Raw genomic sequence first — 16,985 nt, forward strand, 5'->3', positions numbered from 1 at the left:
GGGGGGGGGGGGCTGACACGGGGAGGGAAACCTCAGAGCAGAGCAGACATCCAAAACCACCACCCCCCTCCCGCCAGTCGTCGTGTTCGCGAAGCACCGGGACGATCTGACAGCTAGCAGCGAGCAGATCAGGTCAGAGGACTGCTCTGCGTCTGTTTGGCATTCCTGTATGTTTGTCGCTGTAGAAACTGTGCAGCAGAACAAACCACAGGAACTGTGTAAATACCAACCACGGTTCACGTAAAGCTGCGTTTCCCTCATGTGGTTGGCTCCGTCTCCTTCAACCATCTCTGGAGCTATCGGGGTATTTCACGTAAGGAAGCAGAGGCAGCTGTTAGACTATCCCCGCAGTCCCGAGGGGTCTGCGCAAACGACGGTCAGAGTCAGGAAATCTCAGAGGAAAGTCTCAATCTTCGAAACATCAACGCATGTCAGACAAGCTCTCAAAGGTCTTTGGCGTTCTGTAAGAATTTACGGCCCCGCCGAAGTGAAAGCCATGAAATGGGTCAATTTGGCGGCGCTGGGATTAGCTCCTCGTGTTGTGCAAACATGTTTCCTGGAGCCGAAGAGCACAGCACATCTGGATCTGCAGGAGTTTCCGTGGCCAACAACTTGTAACGATCCCGCTTTAACAGGCTCACTAAATCCGTGAAAAGTCCCAAAACTTCACAGTCAGACTTTTTTTTCTTTTTCTTTTGGCTACTGCTACTACCACGTCTGCCTTTTTTTTTTTTTTTTTTTTTTTTTTGCAAAAACACAAGCGGTTTTAAACTTGGTGTAGATTATGCACTCGCGGGTCAGTTGCTGCTTTGGCGGAGATTTCAAGCTCAATTTTAAAATGGCAGAAAAACCCGATTCAGCTCAAACTCACCCTCCTCCCTCATTCTCTGAGCACCAACCCGGGGCTTGACTCGCTGACGCCACCTGCTGGTTTGAGTCAAGGCCACGACAAGTTCGTTACACTTCAGCGAGACTTCTGCGTCGAACCTCAGCAACCAGAGAGCATTCAGCAAAAAAAAATAAAAAATAACCCAACACTTCTTAACGCTGGGTATTATAGCCGTTTTTTAATATAAAGCTGTAATTTATAGGTTATTTTATAGTGTTTTTCTTTTACGAGACACTTAACAAGTAGATCTGCATGAGCATTTAGCAGAACAAATCAGTTTAAAGCTATTTATTTAACACAATTTCATGATGCTCTCCTTTTGGTTTGTGCTGAAAATACGTTTACTTCATAAAAGGACAAGTTTTATATTTCACTTCACTTCATTAAGAAATGTTTGACATCTCAGCTAGAAGATCTGACGTATTATTAAATTTCTTTACTTTCTTTTTTCAGCAGACAGTCAAATTTAGATTTTTTTTTAGCCATTTCTAGCTGTTGTGTCCCGTTCAGGGTAGCAGGGGAGCTGCAGTCGACAGGTGAGAGGCCAGGTGCTCACTCTGTGTTCGTTTCATAGAGGATAAGAGATTTTAAAGTCGTACTTGTAATTTTTAGTCAACTTGTGATTTCGATTGTCTAGACTGAATCACGGCTGGATGGCTGAGGACGGTCAGGTCTCATTAAAGGTTAGAGATCAGGTGCTTGATGTGAACCACAGCGGCAGAGGGTGAAGAGGTGCGCCCTAAAATCAGCTGGAAAGAAACAAGCTTCGAGGGTTAACTGTTTACAGAGTCACGTCACGGAAACTTTATTAGAATATAGTCGAGGGAACATTAAAAGAGAAACCATCACAGCATAAAGCGTCAAGTAATGAGCAACGACAGCTCCACAAACAGATTCAACCACAGCACAGAACAGGAATGAGAGCTCATTCTTTTATGGTAATGCCTAATTTTATTTATTTATTTATTTTTAAAAAAGGGCATTTATTCCCACCCTTTAAAAGTACCTAAAAAGTGATTCTAATTCCGTTCCTTTTGCTGTAGACTGAAACCATTCTGGGTTTGACATCGAAAGATGAACACGGGAGCAACGTTTCAGCTCTTATTTCTGGGTGTTTACATCTGGGTCGGATGACACAACTCAGACGGCAGCATTGGAACAGATACACATAAAACAGATTAAAATGAATAAAACTTATTATATAGATGCATGCTTTGGTTGAATTAACGTTCGTACTCTTCATTAGTGAAGCTTTTCCAGGCTTTCGGCTCAGCCTCTGTCATCTGTTGGTTTGTTTTGGGGGTTAGTCCCTTAAATCTCCTATTCAGCAGGTAAAACGCAGCTCTGCAGAGTTTAAGGCTGGAGATTGAAGTGACCGGTCTCAAACCTTCCACTTCTGATGAACTCTGTTGTTTTGGCAGGGTGTGTTATCGATAATTATCTCGCTGCATGATGAAGGATCTCCCCGTCAGTTTGCTTGTGTCTTTCTTTAAATTGTCAAACAAAATGTTGCTGCCGACTGTAGAATGTTCTTTATCCTCTCCATCATTTCAGTAAAGGTTCATCTTTGTCTCATCAGTCCAGAAGATTTTGTCCCAGAATTTGAGGCTCTGTCTGAGCTTCCTGTCCTTCTTGTTAACCAGCGCCTTGTATCTTCTGTTGGAGCCTCTGGAGTTTTGTTGATGAAGGAGGTTGGTGCTGATGTCACTAATAGTTGTTTTAAAGTTATTCTTCAGGTTCTGACAACGTTCCTGTCTTCAGCTGCTGATGTTTTCCTTCCCATTGGACGTCTGGCACTGAGTCCACCAGTGGTTTCTTCTTCTTCAGGACATTAAAATGGTCAGGCTGGTTGTGTTTGTGGAACGGCTCTGATTGATTCTCTCTCTTCTCTCAGCTTTACATTTGTTTGTTTTTCACCCATAGACAGCTGTCTGGTTTTTATCTTGGTTACACTTCTACAAACTATAAATGCAGTCTGAACAGGCCAAACCCAAATCTGAGACTGAGAGGAGACTTATTGTTTGCATAATCAGTGTATTAGGACAAACCTGAGCAACAAAAAACACCTCTCAGTCACATGTTTCAGTACTTTTTGCTCACCTAAACACTTTTCTGTTACAAATAATGCTGTCTTCTGAGCTGTGGATCCCATCCAGATGAAAACATTTGGGAATAAAAGCTGAAGTGTTGCTCTCTGGTCTCAGATTCATCTTTTCACGTCAAATCCAAATGTTTCAGTCTACAGCGAAACGGAAAACAATTGGCCTCACCGCTCAAATACTTGAAGAGGGGAGCGTGTTTTCCATCCATCAGCGTGCTGTAAAGTTTCTGAGCCACTAAAAGCCCAAAAGTCAAAACCACAAGTCACTGCTCCTGGAATGCACATCCCTTTTCGCGGAGTTTCGTTTCATGTAGCACCTTGTTGCGCATCAGTGTCCTGTCTGTACGGGTGAAAGGCAGAACCGAGGTCAAAGGTGACGCGCCGCGACCTGAAACAGTCCGAGCGTCGAGGGGCAAGGCAGCGGCACCGAACCTGCCGCTCCGACCAGCGGGGATGTTTTAAAATAGCTGGCTCCATTATGCTGCCCCGCCGTGTGTTAATACATCACTGAGATGCCGGATGGGTTTGTGGGAATTACAAAAAAGGGGAACGGGAGCGGCTTAAAGAGAACATCTTTTTTTTCTGCCCATTTTTAGCAACCGCGGAGTGGAAGGGCCTAATAAAACACCTTGTGTCCACCTTTTTCCAGACCTCCTCTCTGTTATTCATCTGCATCAGCAGGAGGAGAGTGTGTTTTGTTGTTTTTACTTTAAATAATGCCATACAAATCTGATACGCCCTGGCTTCTGAAATATGAAATGTAAACATATATTAGGTTAATAAAAAACTGAAACTTGGTTTATCCTTACCTGACAGAGCTGATCATTGTTCCAGACCCTTCCCTGTCTCCTTGGGACTCTGAATGGTATCCATTCGGAATAGCCCAGCGTCCAGGCTGGCTCAGGACAAATTCTGACCTGCTTCCCGGTATGGTTGTCCTTAACGGACTTCCTCTTATCCCAGCCACTGCTCCGGCTCCTCGGACAGGGCTCTGCCCAGCCGTAACATCACCATCTAGGGCGTCAGGTCCAGCCTCAGCCCCTTCTTGCTCCTGAACCGTTGCCAGTTCCAGCTCCAGCGGTTCGGGCCCTTGGAACAGCGCCCTCTGTTGGATGAGCGGCGTCAGCGGCGCCTCGAAGCTGATGCAGCTGTCCGTCTCGTCGGTGAGCGACAGCACGTCCAGAGAGTCGAGACTGCTGTAACACGTGCCGCCCCTGAGCAGCGCCGACTCCACGATGCGCTCGAACGTGGAGCTGAAGCCGTCCCTGTTGTCCGCCGCCTTCCTCTTCTCCTTCTCCTCCTCCTCGGACTCGCGCTCCTCTTCCTCCTCGTCCTCTTCTGGGACCCCAGCCTGCTCGACAATCTGCTCGAACGCGGAGCTGAAGCTGTCCTGGTTTTCTCTTTCATCGCCGTCTCCCTGGGCCTCCTCCTCCTCCTCCTCCTCCTCCACCTCCGTGTCGGCCTGCTCCACCGTCGTCTCAAAGTTCGAGCTGAAAGTGTCCAAGTTTGTGTGCCCCTCCTTGTCGTCTCCTCCATCCTCTCCATCAGCCTCGTCCTCATCGTCATTCCCACCTAGGCCGTTCGCCATCCTGTAACAGCAAGCAGAAAAAGGAGATCAAACATTTGTTGAGACCAACTCAAGCAAAGATAATTTCATCCTATCAGGGGGAACATTTCAAACTGAGCAACCAGCAGATTAACTTCATTTGGAGCTTTTTTTAATTTGAAATCTGCGTACCTCTAAACTTATTATTTCTCGACATTCAGAGAATTGTTTTATTGCCTCACTCAGCTCCTTGTTGTTGTTGTCTTTTCAGCTCATTGAGTTGAGGATTGTTGCCTCCCTGTTAGTACACTGTGTTCCAAATTATTATGCACCGTAGCCTTGTTCGCATGGGGTGTCCATCAACCAGCCATCCTCCACTCCATCCATCTGGACCATCGAGCGTTGCACGGCACTCATCGGTGAACAAAACAGTTTTGAAGTCAGTCTTCATGTATTGTTTGGCCCACTGGAGCCGTTTCTGCTTGTGTGCAGTGGATAGAGGAGGTCGACAGGATGGCTTACGCACAGCTGCAAATCTCTGAAGGACCCTGCATCTTGTTGTGCGGGGGACGTTGGAGGCACCAGCAGCTTCAAAAACTTGTCTGCTGCCATGACAAGGCATTTTTGCAGCTGCTCTTTTAATCCGACGGAATTGCCTGTTGGAAAGAGTCCGCAATTTTCCCTTATCAGCACGCACACGTGTGTGCTGTGAATCAGCTACATACTTCTTAATTGTGCGATGATCACAATGAAGTGTCTTGGCAATGTTGATTGTAGTCATGCCTTGACCTAAACACTCCACAATTTGTTGCTTCTCAGCAGCCGACACATCCTTTTTCTTTCCCATTTTGGCTGAAAATGTAGGCTGCTTAATAATGTGGGACAGCCTTCTTAAGTAGTCTTGCCTTTAATTGGACACACCTGCCAAACTAATTAGCACAGGTGTCTGCAATTGCTTTCAATGATATAAGGAGCCCTGACACACATCACCATCAATGAGTTTAGCTGACAAACCAAAAATTTCTTACCTTGTCACTCCTAAACACGTTTTGCATAATAATTTGGAACACAGTGTAAATGTGAGTGAAGCACATTAGGCTCGTTAAGTGCCAGGAAACCACACTGAGAGAAGAATTAGCTGTTTTTCACCAGAACAGCTCCAGCGCCATCTTAGTTTGCTTTAAAATGGAAGCTGTGTGCTTGTCTGTTCATTAGAGGGGAAAAAGGGCCTTTGCTTTTACGTGTTTCGACACCTAAAGGCAAAATGGTTTTGCCACAGTTTGGTAACAAATTGTGTATATCGTGCGCAACAGTGCAGGTGATTTGTGTACCGACCGTCCAGGTTGTTGAGGGTTAGTTGGCTCCCCATCAGCGGCCTGCTGCACGCCTTCATCGTCTTCTCCTTTCGCCTGCTGGTGTTCGCCCTCTCCTCCCTCGTCCTCGACTCCCTCGCTCTCCTCCTCCCGTCCCCCAATCTGCGCTTCTGGTTTCCCCTCCTCTTGAGCCTCGGCTGCGTCGCTGTGCGGCTCTGCGGGCGGGTCGGTGGCGGCGGCGGCACCGACTGCACCGGGCTCCGATGGGTTTTCGGGTGGGGCGGGCGAGGGCAGAGCCTGCCCCTCCTGGGTCATGGTGCCCCTTGCAGAGGGTGGAGGGGAGGGCAACCGTCCGCTCCGGCTGGAGACGACGACCGGCGGGACTTTAGGTCAGCAGCCAGAGAGGTCACTGTCACAGAAGGAGAGCGGGCACACAGGGCGAGAGAGGAGAGACGTGTTAGCTTAGAACAACTGCAGCTTTAACTCCATCATTTTAATAAGAAAGGGCGATATGGGTCTCAAACAAACTGTCCTCTGCAATCAAAGGAGCCTGAGACCGTTTTCAAAAAGGGAGTATGAAACCCTACAGATTCCTGTCAACCCTTTAAGCGTACTGGCTGCCAATCAGTGTGGAGATTCATGCTCTCGCTGTACTTTGTGAGAGCACGAGAGTAACTTTACTGTGATTCTGTGAACTCGTACAGTTGCTCGATTAGTCAGAATCCTTTCCCGAGGCGTTCGTCTTTATCAAGAGTAAATGCTAATGAACAGCTCCTAATGACTTTTCTGTAGAGCTAGTTATTTGAGACCTAATGCAGGCTTTAATGTGTTTTCTTCTAATAATTTTGGAAGAATGACAATTAAATGTATGCTTTGAATTCTTTGCTTCTCTGTTATAAAAAAAAAAAGAAAAAGAAAAAAAGAAAATCAAACCTTGGATAAAGTAGCTGAGAAAAAATGCCCCGATGTTTGATATTAAAGCTGTCATTTTGACATGCTGCCAAGCTAAAGCACAGCAGTGAAGCAACCCCGTGTCCCTGCCGGAGACTAGCTGTTCTGCTGAATCATCTGCAGCGAGGGACTGGAAGCAGAACTGCAGTGAGAGGTTCACTAAGGGCATGGTAAAGAAATGAGCCCCCGTTTGCCAACAGAACTCTTAGGTTCTCTCAAGAAACGTCTTGCCTCTACGAAGGGGTGGAAAAAAAAAAAAAAAAAAGGTGGAGAGGAAAGATTTGTGGCAGGATGTGAACCAGTTGTTTGTCTGATGTTCCGAACACGAGGACACCACAGGCCCTGCTGAATGTTTCATCAGAGCTGCGAAATGATGATGCAAATTATGCAGAGCCCTGGAATAATCAGACAAATTGCTCCCAGTTAAACGGGAACTTTTTTTTTTTTTTCCCCCATCCTCAGCCTTCATGTCATCATGCAAATGCAGAGTTCACAAACCCCACCGCTTTGAAAAATGTCATTATTAGAGCAATCCGAGGCCCCAAAAAAAAAGAAGAAGGATCAGACTTCATTCCTTCGCGCTGAGATCTTGTTTGTTATATTCCAGTCGAAGTGAGTGCACGCTGAGCGTTCAGAGAGTGGGAAATGCAGAAATAGGTTGCGCATTTTTCACGTCTCATCAACGCAGCTCTAATCCTCGTCTCGCTGACTGCTGCTGCTCTGATCTCAAAGGACACTCTGGCAGATTGCTCAACAAATTCCTCCTGAATCCACAATCAATGGTTGGCCTAAAGTCTTTTTTTTTTTTCTCCCACTCCCCCCCCCTTCCATTTTCTGGCAACCAGGTGGTTTTAGGTTGCAAAAACATCCATCATGCGTGGTTTCATAGTCTGCATCACACGCAGTTTTTAAAAGTTCATCCTGAAGTGATAAGTGGAAAAGTGTCTCTGCCCGAAATTATTCACGGATTAGTATCTGCCGACTGTCTCCAAAAAGCTGTATTAGTCCGTTGGAAGAGTAATCCCAGCTCAGGTGCTGAGACATTTCTGTAGTCACAGACATCAGCTGCGCCCCCCCTGCGCAGACTCACAGTTTGCACTCGTTTTGTGCGATTTTCCCAAAGAGGCGTTTGCCCACATTAATATGAAATGGAACGGTGACACATGGCCATAAATGGAAACTGCGTAACGGTTACGAAACCAGACACGGCGAGTGGGAATTCTCTGGTCTCTCCCCTCGCTGTGTCTCCCGCGTCCTGTTTTTCCCTCCCACTCTGGCCTCTTCATCTGTTCCACATTAGGGTTCTCCGCTTTCTCGCAGTTCTAACGCCACTTTTGCCCCGTCTCCATCTCCAGCCTCCCATTTAGCTGTAATTGAGCTAAATGGGTCTCATCCGATGGGGAGAAGAGAAGAGGGCTCGGGAAGGGAGTGAAAAGGCGGGATGTGAATCCTGGCTGCGGAGGAGAAGGGGGAGCAGATGTGCTCAGGCACCCTGCACGGACGGAAGGAGTAAACACAGCCAGTGATAGATGAAGGGTGTGTGTGTGTGTGTGTGTGTGTGTCTGCATCTTTGTGTGTGTGTGTACAATGCCTTTCAGGAAGGACTTCTACTGTGCATTCCACTTTTGTCAGAGCAACACAGGGGCTCTTAAACCTTATCAATTTCCTTTAATTGTGATCGGACCACCTGTCAATCATGTGGCCAACACACAAACACCGTGCCCCCCAGACATAAAACCCACCAATCGAGTTCGAATGATGTTGGACAAAAGGGCAAATTGCAATCAAATAATTCTTTTCTGCCTCTTGATGCCTGTTATATCTCCCTCCGTCCGTCTTTCGGCCTCAAACAGACACACACACACATACACACACGGTGCCAGGAATAGACACAAGACACACACCGTGCTCTAATTTATTGATCCCGGAGACGCTGCGCCACAGTCCACTGGGACTCTCCACCGATAAGCTTGGCTGGTCTCTACCGGCAGAGAAGATGCAACACGACTCAAGTAATGAGCCCGGGAGCGCCGGGATGATAGGAAAACAAGAACACTTGGATGAAAGCTCTCCCTGGAATATGAAGCCCATTTAGAGGCGATGCCGAAGCTGCTGCTCCACAGTCTGACTGAAGTCAGCTTGAATTTTTCAAAAGAAGATATTAGAAAATAAAGGACAGTCAGAAAATGTTTACGTCCGACACATTCCCCCCCCCCCTTTTCAAAAAAAAAAGAGGCAAACATCTTAGCTGACGTAGATCAAAACAGCACAAATAAAAGCTTCGTTCCTTGAAGGAATGCGTATCGCCCGCCGCCTTGCACGCCCAAAGTTCGAAGCGAAGATCTCGAGTCCTAGCACATAAAAAATGTAGCTCCAGTTCTGTGACAACCACTGAGATATATTCACTTGTGTGTTTCCTAATGTGGCAGCCATCTTGAATCAGGCAGATTCCAGTTAAATAACTGTAGAGGTGCACCCAATGGTGACTTTCTGAAAGTTTCACTCTCAGTTCGAGCGGGTTTGTGAAGTGTTTCGCTGACAGACATGCAGACAAATGAACACACGCCGTTCGAGGTGGTGGGCGACAATAATAATAAAATCAATCTGTTGCCGTTAAACGTAATCACTGTGAACCATTTACAAGCAGCTCTTTGCCTTCGGTTTTACAACCTAAACTGCTCCAACATGGAGCGGTCGTGCTGCTGAACACAAACACGTATTACGGTACTCGACCAAGTGTCCTCGTCTTCTCTCGTTGTTGGCGACTGAAGCCAGCAGGACACGACTCCCAGAGGCTGCGGCCTCGGGATGCGGGGCTTTGAGACCTGCCTACCACAGTCATGGTGCTACGTGACCTTTCTTTTAAGCACGAACTAACTGGTTAACATAGAAGAAAGGCTAATGTTTAAACACACAGCAGCAAAGTAAGAACTACGTGACTCTTTTTATTTTTATACACGGAGGGGGCGAGAGCTGAATCCTGCACTGGGACCAGCCTACGGTCCCGTCCAGCTTCAATCTCCAGGATCCTGTTGGGTCCAGTACAGACCTCCCGGGTATTGTCGACAGATTACGTTATGAAACGGGGGGAGCAAAGTGAGGACTATACAATTCCAATCACAAAATGTGACTTGGACTACACGGCAGACATGCTGTCTCTGGTCTTACGGGCATAACGTGGCTCTTAAACTCAGCTGGATACACGGAGCTCTTTTAATTAGGAGTTCAAGCACTACAGCACATTTTAACCTTTTTTTTTCACCCAATCTCAGTTAAACGCAGACATCTTTTTTGCACGTCTGCAAACTTCGGCTTCGACCCCAGCCTGATTTTAAAGCCTTGACGACTCGTCACACACCCGCAGCTTCCCGGTGACACGTCTAAGCAGCAAACGGGGGGACTTAAAATCCGGTTGTTTTTTTTTTTAGGAACTTGTGAACATCCTGCTCTCCTGCACAGCAAGACGTCACACCGTTTCTGGTTCACACTGTTACCTACAGCAGCGTGTGCAAGCAGCGAGTTCATTAAGAGTCTGCAAATTTGTTTCCCTGCTGAGAGGGATGAGAGTTTGCTTTAATTTAAACATCCAGGAAGCAAAATCATAAGTTTGCACACCCTCTCGCAAGAAAAAATGGGGATGCAATTTTTTGTTTGTTTGTTTGTTTCATGACTTTACCACAAACCGCTCCCATCACCGCAGGCAGAACTCTTAAATAAATGAACTTTTATGTCTTTTAGGCCTAAAAACTGAAGGTGTCCACTAGTAGTTGAGTTGTTTCATGGCAGTGATTCGCCGGTCTCTAACAACTGAATTTACAGACGTGCTGAGGTCTGCGATCCGCTTCGACATTTAAAGCGACGAGTTGTTTTCTTTGCAGATTTGCTTCGTGTACATCCGCCATGGAACCAGCCAAGCCGTCCCAGCTAACAAAATGGCACTGTGGGTAATTAGGAGCTGAATACAGCTGTGGAATGTGCTCGGCTGAAACGGTTAAATAACTCAATAAATCAGCCGTTCAGTCTCCAGATGGATCTAATTTTCAGAACAACTCCTATCTAAATGTTGTGTTTTTGAGCTCAGAGTGAGATAAAAACCCTCGGGCCTCCTCGTCCTGACTGCAGTGATACGTTCAGGAAGCGGCACGATTGTTTCTCACAGTCTTGGTGTTAGCTTCGTCCTTGTAATGTCCAGCATTTCACCACGAAACGGAAATCGTGTCAAAGCATTCGACGCGCTAACTTAATATTAGCAGGACCATCGTATTATTTGAAGATCTGTTCAGAAGCCCTGTTGTTTCAGGCTACAGTTTTTCATACTAACTATTTATTAACCACAGGTATGTTACAGTATTTGCAAAAAAAACCACAGAAATCAAACATTTCTAACCAAACGGCTGGAATTCCTGTGATTTTTATACGACTTTAGCACAAAACGGTAACGTGAAAAAAAGGAGTTAGCGTCAAATAAAAAACGGGTATATGTAATAAAAGTTCCTCTTCTCGATCCCGAGGATCATTTCATGCTGAGAAATGACAAACTGGAAAGTAACGTTCTGTGAGAAATCTGTCATCTGCCACGTCAAATTCGAGCCATTTTTTCAGCGTTTGCCAGGGTCGACTGGCTGTGGCGGCTATCTTGAAGCAGGTTGCAGATGTGCGTCCAGTGACGACTTCCTGAAAGCTCCGTTCGAACCCATCTGGCGACACGTCCTAAAAAAACAACATCGCCCGCCTGAGAACGCCCGACGTCCTCCTGTGCCTTTGAGCAGCGCGCCGCCGACGTGACGCCGAGCAGCAGCCAGATTCCACTGACTGCGAGGTGACGTGGAGAAGGATTATCCTGGATCCTCTGTGACTTTTAACAACTGACAGGGAACAGGAAGAAAAAATCCAACCAGCTGCAGCTTTTCTCACGAAAATATGATCAGAATACTGTAACATAAAGCAAATATATTTAGCCTCAATATTTTATTTTAGAACATCATGCTTTTGCTCCATAAAGACCTAATCTTCTTAATCCTTAATCTCTTTCTATCTATCTATCTATCTATCTATCTATCTATCTATCTATCTATCTATCTATCTGCAGACTCTTGTGCTGGTCGTGACTGCGGCACCTTTCCCCGAGTTTAAGCGCTGGAACAGGCCGCCGTTTCACCACTTCCATCCATGTCTGACCTCATTACGGTTTAGGTGCCGCCCACAGTCGTTTTTAAAACAGAAGCGTTTGCACGCACCGAGAGTTTGGTTCCTCTCTCGGCGAAAGGCGGCGAAAGGCGGCGAAAGGCGGCGAAAGGCGGCGTCCGCAGCGCGGCGCCAGGGAACCCAGCTGCCGCCTGCTCCAGGTTCTCTCTCTGACACCGAGGTGTTTTTTTTTGTTTTTTCTTTCAGGGGTGTCGTTTATATATGACGCAATCGGTCCAAAGTACAGGAAGATTTCGGCCAAAACCGGGGAGGATGGTGGCGCGTTGTGCTGTGCTGATGCTTTCGAATGTCGTAAAGCAGAGGGGGAAAAGGAAATATCTAAAATGTGAAGGAGACACATTAATCACATAAGGCAGGGGACACTATGGAGGACACCAGTAGTAGTAATGAGAATCACAATTATATTTTATTAATAATAATAACAACAATACAATTTCAGCTCAATATCTGTAAAATTAACTGAGTTACAGCCATTTTTATGTTGGCTTACGTTGATCGACTGTGGCGACCATCTTGAATTGGGTTGTCTTCAAAAGTTAATCAGTCTTAGACGTACCTGCCCCGTGGATCGTTCAATATTTTGCTAACAGACAAACACGTTTGACTCGAGCATCTTTTGAGCAAAGATCTCACACAGTCAGTGGAACTTGGAACACGTGTAGCGAATGAGTCTCGGCTACTACGGCACCGAGTTTGAGCTCAATACGTGTAAAAGTGACCGAGTTAGAGCCTTTTTTCTGTGTTTGATAAGGTCCGTTAGCTGCAGCAGCTATGTCTTTTTGGGTTGTCTCCAAAAGTTATTCAGATGTCGATGTTCACCCAGTAATTGCTTCCCGAAAAGTTTCATTCGACTCCGTCAAGTTGTTCATGAGACATTTTGCTAACAGACCCCGAGCGGTTAATGGCAACATTTTTTAAAAACTGATCAAACCCCATCAGTTAGTGCTCGTAGGGTCATGGGTCACTCTCAGCTACTACCACACCACATTTTGGAGCAACATCTGTAAAACTGGCTGAGTCGTAGCCATCTTTGTGTTTGATCCGCTGTGGCGGCCATCTTGAATCAGGTTGACTCCAAAAGATAATCAGCTGCAGATGTGCATCCGGTAAATGTTATTGTGTTATATCTAATATATCTAATATCTAATATTTTTTTATGTATATCCAGTCTGTATATTGGTGGAAGAGGTTTGGAGGAAACTGGAAGTTAAAAGCTCAGATCAGAGGTTAAAATATTGTCTCAAATATAAAGTAGACCCCCAAAAAACCTGCAGCTTTAATGACCATGAACACAAACTCCCCTCAAGATGATCCCTGAAATAAGGGGCTAGAACCACTGACTGCGATTCCACAGCCACTGGAAGCTCCAAGATTACTGTTCATGAAGAAGTAATTAGCATTCAGACGTAATTTATGAATTTTAATTCTTTTATCGCTTTAATCGAACTCTAGTTCGTTTGCAGAGAAAGTCCGGTTCGTTTGGGGAGGTGTGAACGCGCAATCGAACTCTGATGTGGACCAAAAAAGTGAACTCTGGTCCGCCTAAAAACCTCGGTCTCAGTTCGGTTGAAGTGAACTCTGGTGCGGTTCGAATGCATATGTGAACGCAAGCGGACCAGAGACCACTCCAAAAGTAGGAAGTGGACTACAGCACAGGGCCTTCTGGGTAAATACAACCAAAACAAGCACGCGTTTCTACCACTAGAGGGAGAAATGGCTTGAGGTCAGAAAAAGGAGTGAAGAAAAGGTAAAGGAAATCGTAAAACTGCTAAAATTTGACTCCACTCCATTTTTGTTTCCTTTTCCAGAAGAAGGAAGTTGGGCTCAGTGATGGTTTTCGTGTTGTTTCCTTCAGTAGTTCTTGGTGCAGCGCCACCTTCAGGCGAGGAGGGGAACAGGTTGTTTTAAGGGTCTGTCTCATTGACTCGGTGCAGTGAGAATGAGAACCACAGCAGCTGAAAATGGAACAAATGTTGACATTTTGGTCCCTAATAGAACCGAGTCTACCGGACTATCAGGTGTGAATACAATCTATAAGATCTGCATACTAAGGACGAGGCAGAAAACCCCTCCCTGTTCGTCTCTCCTCCTGTTTTTCTCCATCTAAAGACGAAGAAAATGCTGACAAAGTAGTCTCATGCTATAAATGACCTTCTGACTGTTCGTAGCATGCAGGCTATGAGCAGAACAAACTCCGCAGCCACACACACACACACACTGCAACAATAACGCCACCTTAAAAAAAAACAAAAAAACAATCCTGCCGCAGGTGCTGAGAGGAAGGTAATCATTTCATCACTTCCTGCTTGTGAGCTTGAGACAAGAAAACAAAACTTGGGTTCAGTCCACGGTGTTTTCCTTTGGCTCGCTGCCTGTCTGCCTAAAAGGAGCAACGCCAGCACGGCCACAGAGCCTGCGTCTGATTCTGTAAGCCTATTGGAGCGTTAAGAGTCAGCGCCCCCACAAGCCCACCCCGATGTGTCACTTCTGGGCCACCGAGGTCAACTGTCCGCTCGCATTTTGTCTCTTCAAGTGCTCGCATCTGAACACGTGGGCTGATGAACCGCGTCGTTTTTTTCGGCCTTACTTCTCCAACTTGCTCACTATTAGACAGGAAGGCGCGGTTAGAACATTAAAAGGCCTGGCATTCCCCTGAAGGTGCGTCGCACTCGGAGCGCAGTTTAAAGTCACCGGATCGGCCCGGAGCTGCAGCAGGTAGCGTCTGGATGCGTGTGAATCTCAGATGAGTCCACTGGGAACAACAGACGACGCTTAGACGTGAAAATGTCTACAATTAGGATAACAGCCACTTTGCTTTTGGCATGTAGGAAACAAAACCTGCACAGGTATTTCTTCTCGGATCCACAGTTGACCTTCAAGCAGTCCTTTGGGAGCAAAACGGGCAACCGGAAGTGGGAAGTGGCTGAAAGTAGGTCGGCAACGGAGACGACGACGGAGGGGAGAGAAGACGCTACGGGACGGAGAAGTCGGACACTGCTGCGTACTTCCGCTCAAAGTAATGCAGGTAAAAAAAACAAATAAAACAGACAACTTCAGGCTGAAACAGTAAACTTACAGTTCTGGCGAATGTTTCCCAGAAGCTGTGTATTCACGGCACTCCGCTCGATGGCGGATGTCTCGTTTTGGCGGCCGCCTTACTGGTCCGTTCTCTTTTTTTTTTTTTTTTTGGCGTTTAGCGGCAGATTCCCTCGTATGCTTCCAGCCAAACGTGTTTGACTAGATTCTCCCCTGTGTTTGCTCCCCTACTCAGACTACGGCCAGCCCGATGAAGGCCTCAAGCGGTTTCAGTGCTCTGTTTACATTGAGTGCGTACCCGCATTTCCGACCTGTCACGTCGTAACGTCTGCTGAAAACGCTTTCACACCGCACCATTTGCTACAGTTCAGGATAACCCGCTTTATGTTTGATTTCATCTTTAAAATTGTCTCGGGAAACAGAGCCGTAGTTTTTCTCAGCTGTCTGTGGTAGACTGCACATCAAAGGATACAGTTTAATTATTATTTTAAATCAATCTGCTTATGTGTGTAGAGTTAAATATCATACTCTAGCCCCTATATGTGAAGAGGATAATCTACTAATAATCTAACTCTAATATATCCCCCCTCCTATACACTTAAACACCAAAGAGACCAGGTCTTTCTTCCTGTGTGTGTGTGTGTGAGTGTGTGTGTGTGTGTGTGTGTGTGTGAGAGAGAGAGAGAGAGACCAAAGCGCGAGACAGCCATGTTCTTCCAGCCTCCTCCAGCCAGTAACCATGACAACAGGATGGCTGGGAGACACGGCTCAAGCTCAGTCGAGGCCGGTGTCTTTCTTTTCCTCCAAAGAAGAAAAAAGAGACCTTGGTCGCGTTTCAAGAGCGACTTGTCTCCTTAAAAGCGGGGAGGAAACGCTTTTCTTTGCCCCTTCTCCGGGAGGGGGGGACACCGTGAGAGAAATCACGCGCTCACACACACACACATAGGCTACACACTCACACTCACGCGCGCGCACACACAGACACCTCCATAATAAAATCCCACGGCTCGAGTGGCTCTCACCTTTCCAGCCTACATTAGCTCCATTCAACGCGAGGAAGCTGAACCGTGTGTTTATTTTCAGACACATTTTTTTTTATTGTTTTTTTTTTTTTTTTTAAAGACAAACCCTTTATGGTAAATTTTTCCCCCGTAGCAGAGACGACCTACATCCCATATGTCGGCGTTTCGGCGCGGTCAGCTAGCTTCAGCTGAGCAAAGAACGGCTCGACTCACCGGGGAGACGCGTCCCGTCGCCCGCCGACTAACACAGCTCCCCCGGCGGCTCTGCTCCTCCTCCCACCGGCGCTCGGGCTCGGCTGGCTCCTTCCCGTCCTTCTCGTCGTCCCCGCCGCCCCGCTCGGACCGGTGGACGCGCACGCGCACGCGCGCGGCAGCTCCGCGGTGCCGGACGGAGAGGGGAGTCTCGCGCCTCCGCGCTGGCTGGCAGGGGCACGCGGGAGGTCCAGGCTGAAGGAGCGAGTTACTTTTCCTGACTGATGAGTGGCTGCGCAGCCTTTCCTCCTCCACCTCCTCTTCCTCCTCCTCCGCCTGCTCCGTGCAGCGGGGGAAAATGTAAATCTGCTCGGCGCGCGCGGACCGGACGCGTCTCCTGGGCCTGTTGGTGTCAGAGTCTGCAGCCTGCAGAGAAGATGAGCTGTTTGCGCACGTGCTTCATCACTGAGAGCACAGATAAACCCAGCTGACAGCTCTGTCTGCTCTGGAGAGGAGGAAGAGGAGTCCAGACACAGGGCCCGGGTTTTAAAGGGGTATTCCGGCCATGTTGGAGTTACGAACAAACATTATCTCACCTGCTGTAGATAGCTCCTTGTTGTCTCACACCTCGGACAGTTATGGCCTTTAGCGCCTCTGCAGTGCGGTTCGACTTGGCCCTCCAAGGCTTTTCCACTAGCAAGGATTCCCCCCCCCCCCCCCCCGCCATACC

General features: G+C 47.2%; 1 protein-coding gene across 2 annotated transcripts in view; it reads right to left on the reverse strand.

Annotated features, from left to right (window-relative positions):
* psd2 (pleckstrin and Sec7 domain containing 2) overlaps window positions 1-16,753 on the reverse strand; it is a 44,257-nt gene extending 27,504 nt beyond the window's left edge. Inside the window, exons 1-3 of one of the 2 annotated variants that reach the window (XM_017419746.3) lie at window positions 16,277-16,745; window positions 5,872-6,258; window positions 3,800-4,579 (exon numbers count right to left, since the gene is read on the reverse strand). In XM_017419746.3, the coding sequence (XP_017275235.1) occupies window positions 3,800-4,579; window positions 5,872-6,164 (1,073 nt within the window). In that variant the 5' untranslated portion in view covers window positions 6,165-6,258; window positions 16,277-16,745. Of the gene's footprint in view, window positions 1-3,799; window positions 4,580-5,871; window positions 6,259-16,276 lie in introns of both variants that reach the window. The other variant, XM_025006707.2, reaches the window with a different exon arrangement.
* Between the last annotated feature and the right edge of the window lie 232 nt (window positions 16,754-16,985).

The sequence above is a fragment of the Kryptolebias marmoratus genome, linkage group LG9 (genome assembly GCF_001649575.2).
Source record: "Kryptolebias marmoratus isolate JLee-2015 linkage group LG9, ASM164957v2, whole genome shotgun sequence".
NCBI lineage: Eukaryota > Metazoa > Chordata > Actinopteri > Cyprinodontiformes > Rivulidae > Kryptolebias > Kryptolebias marmoratus.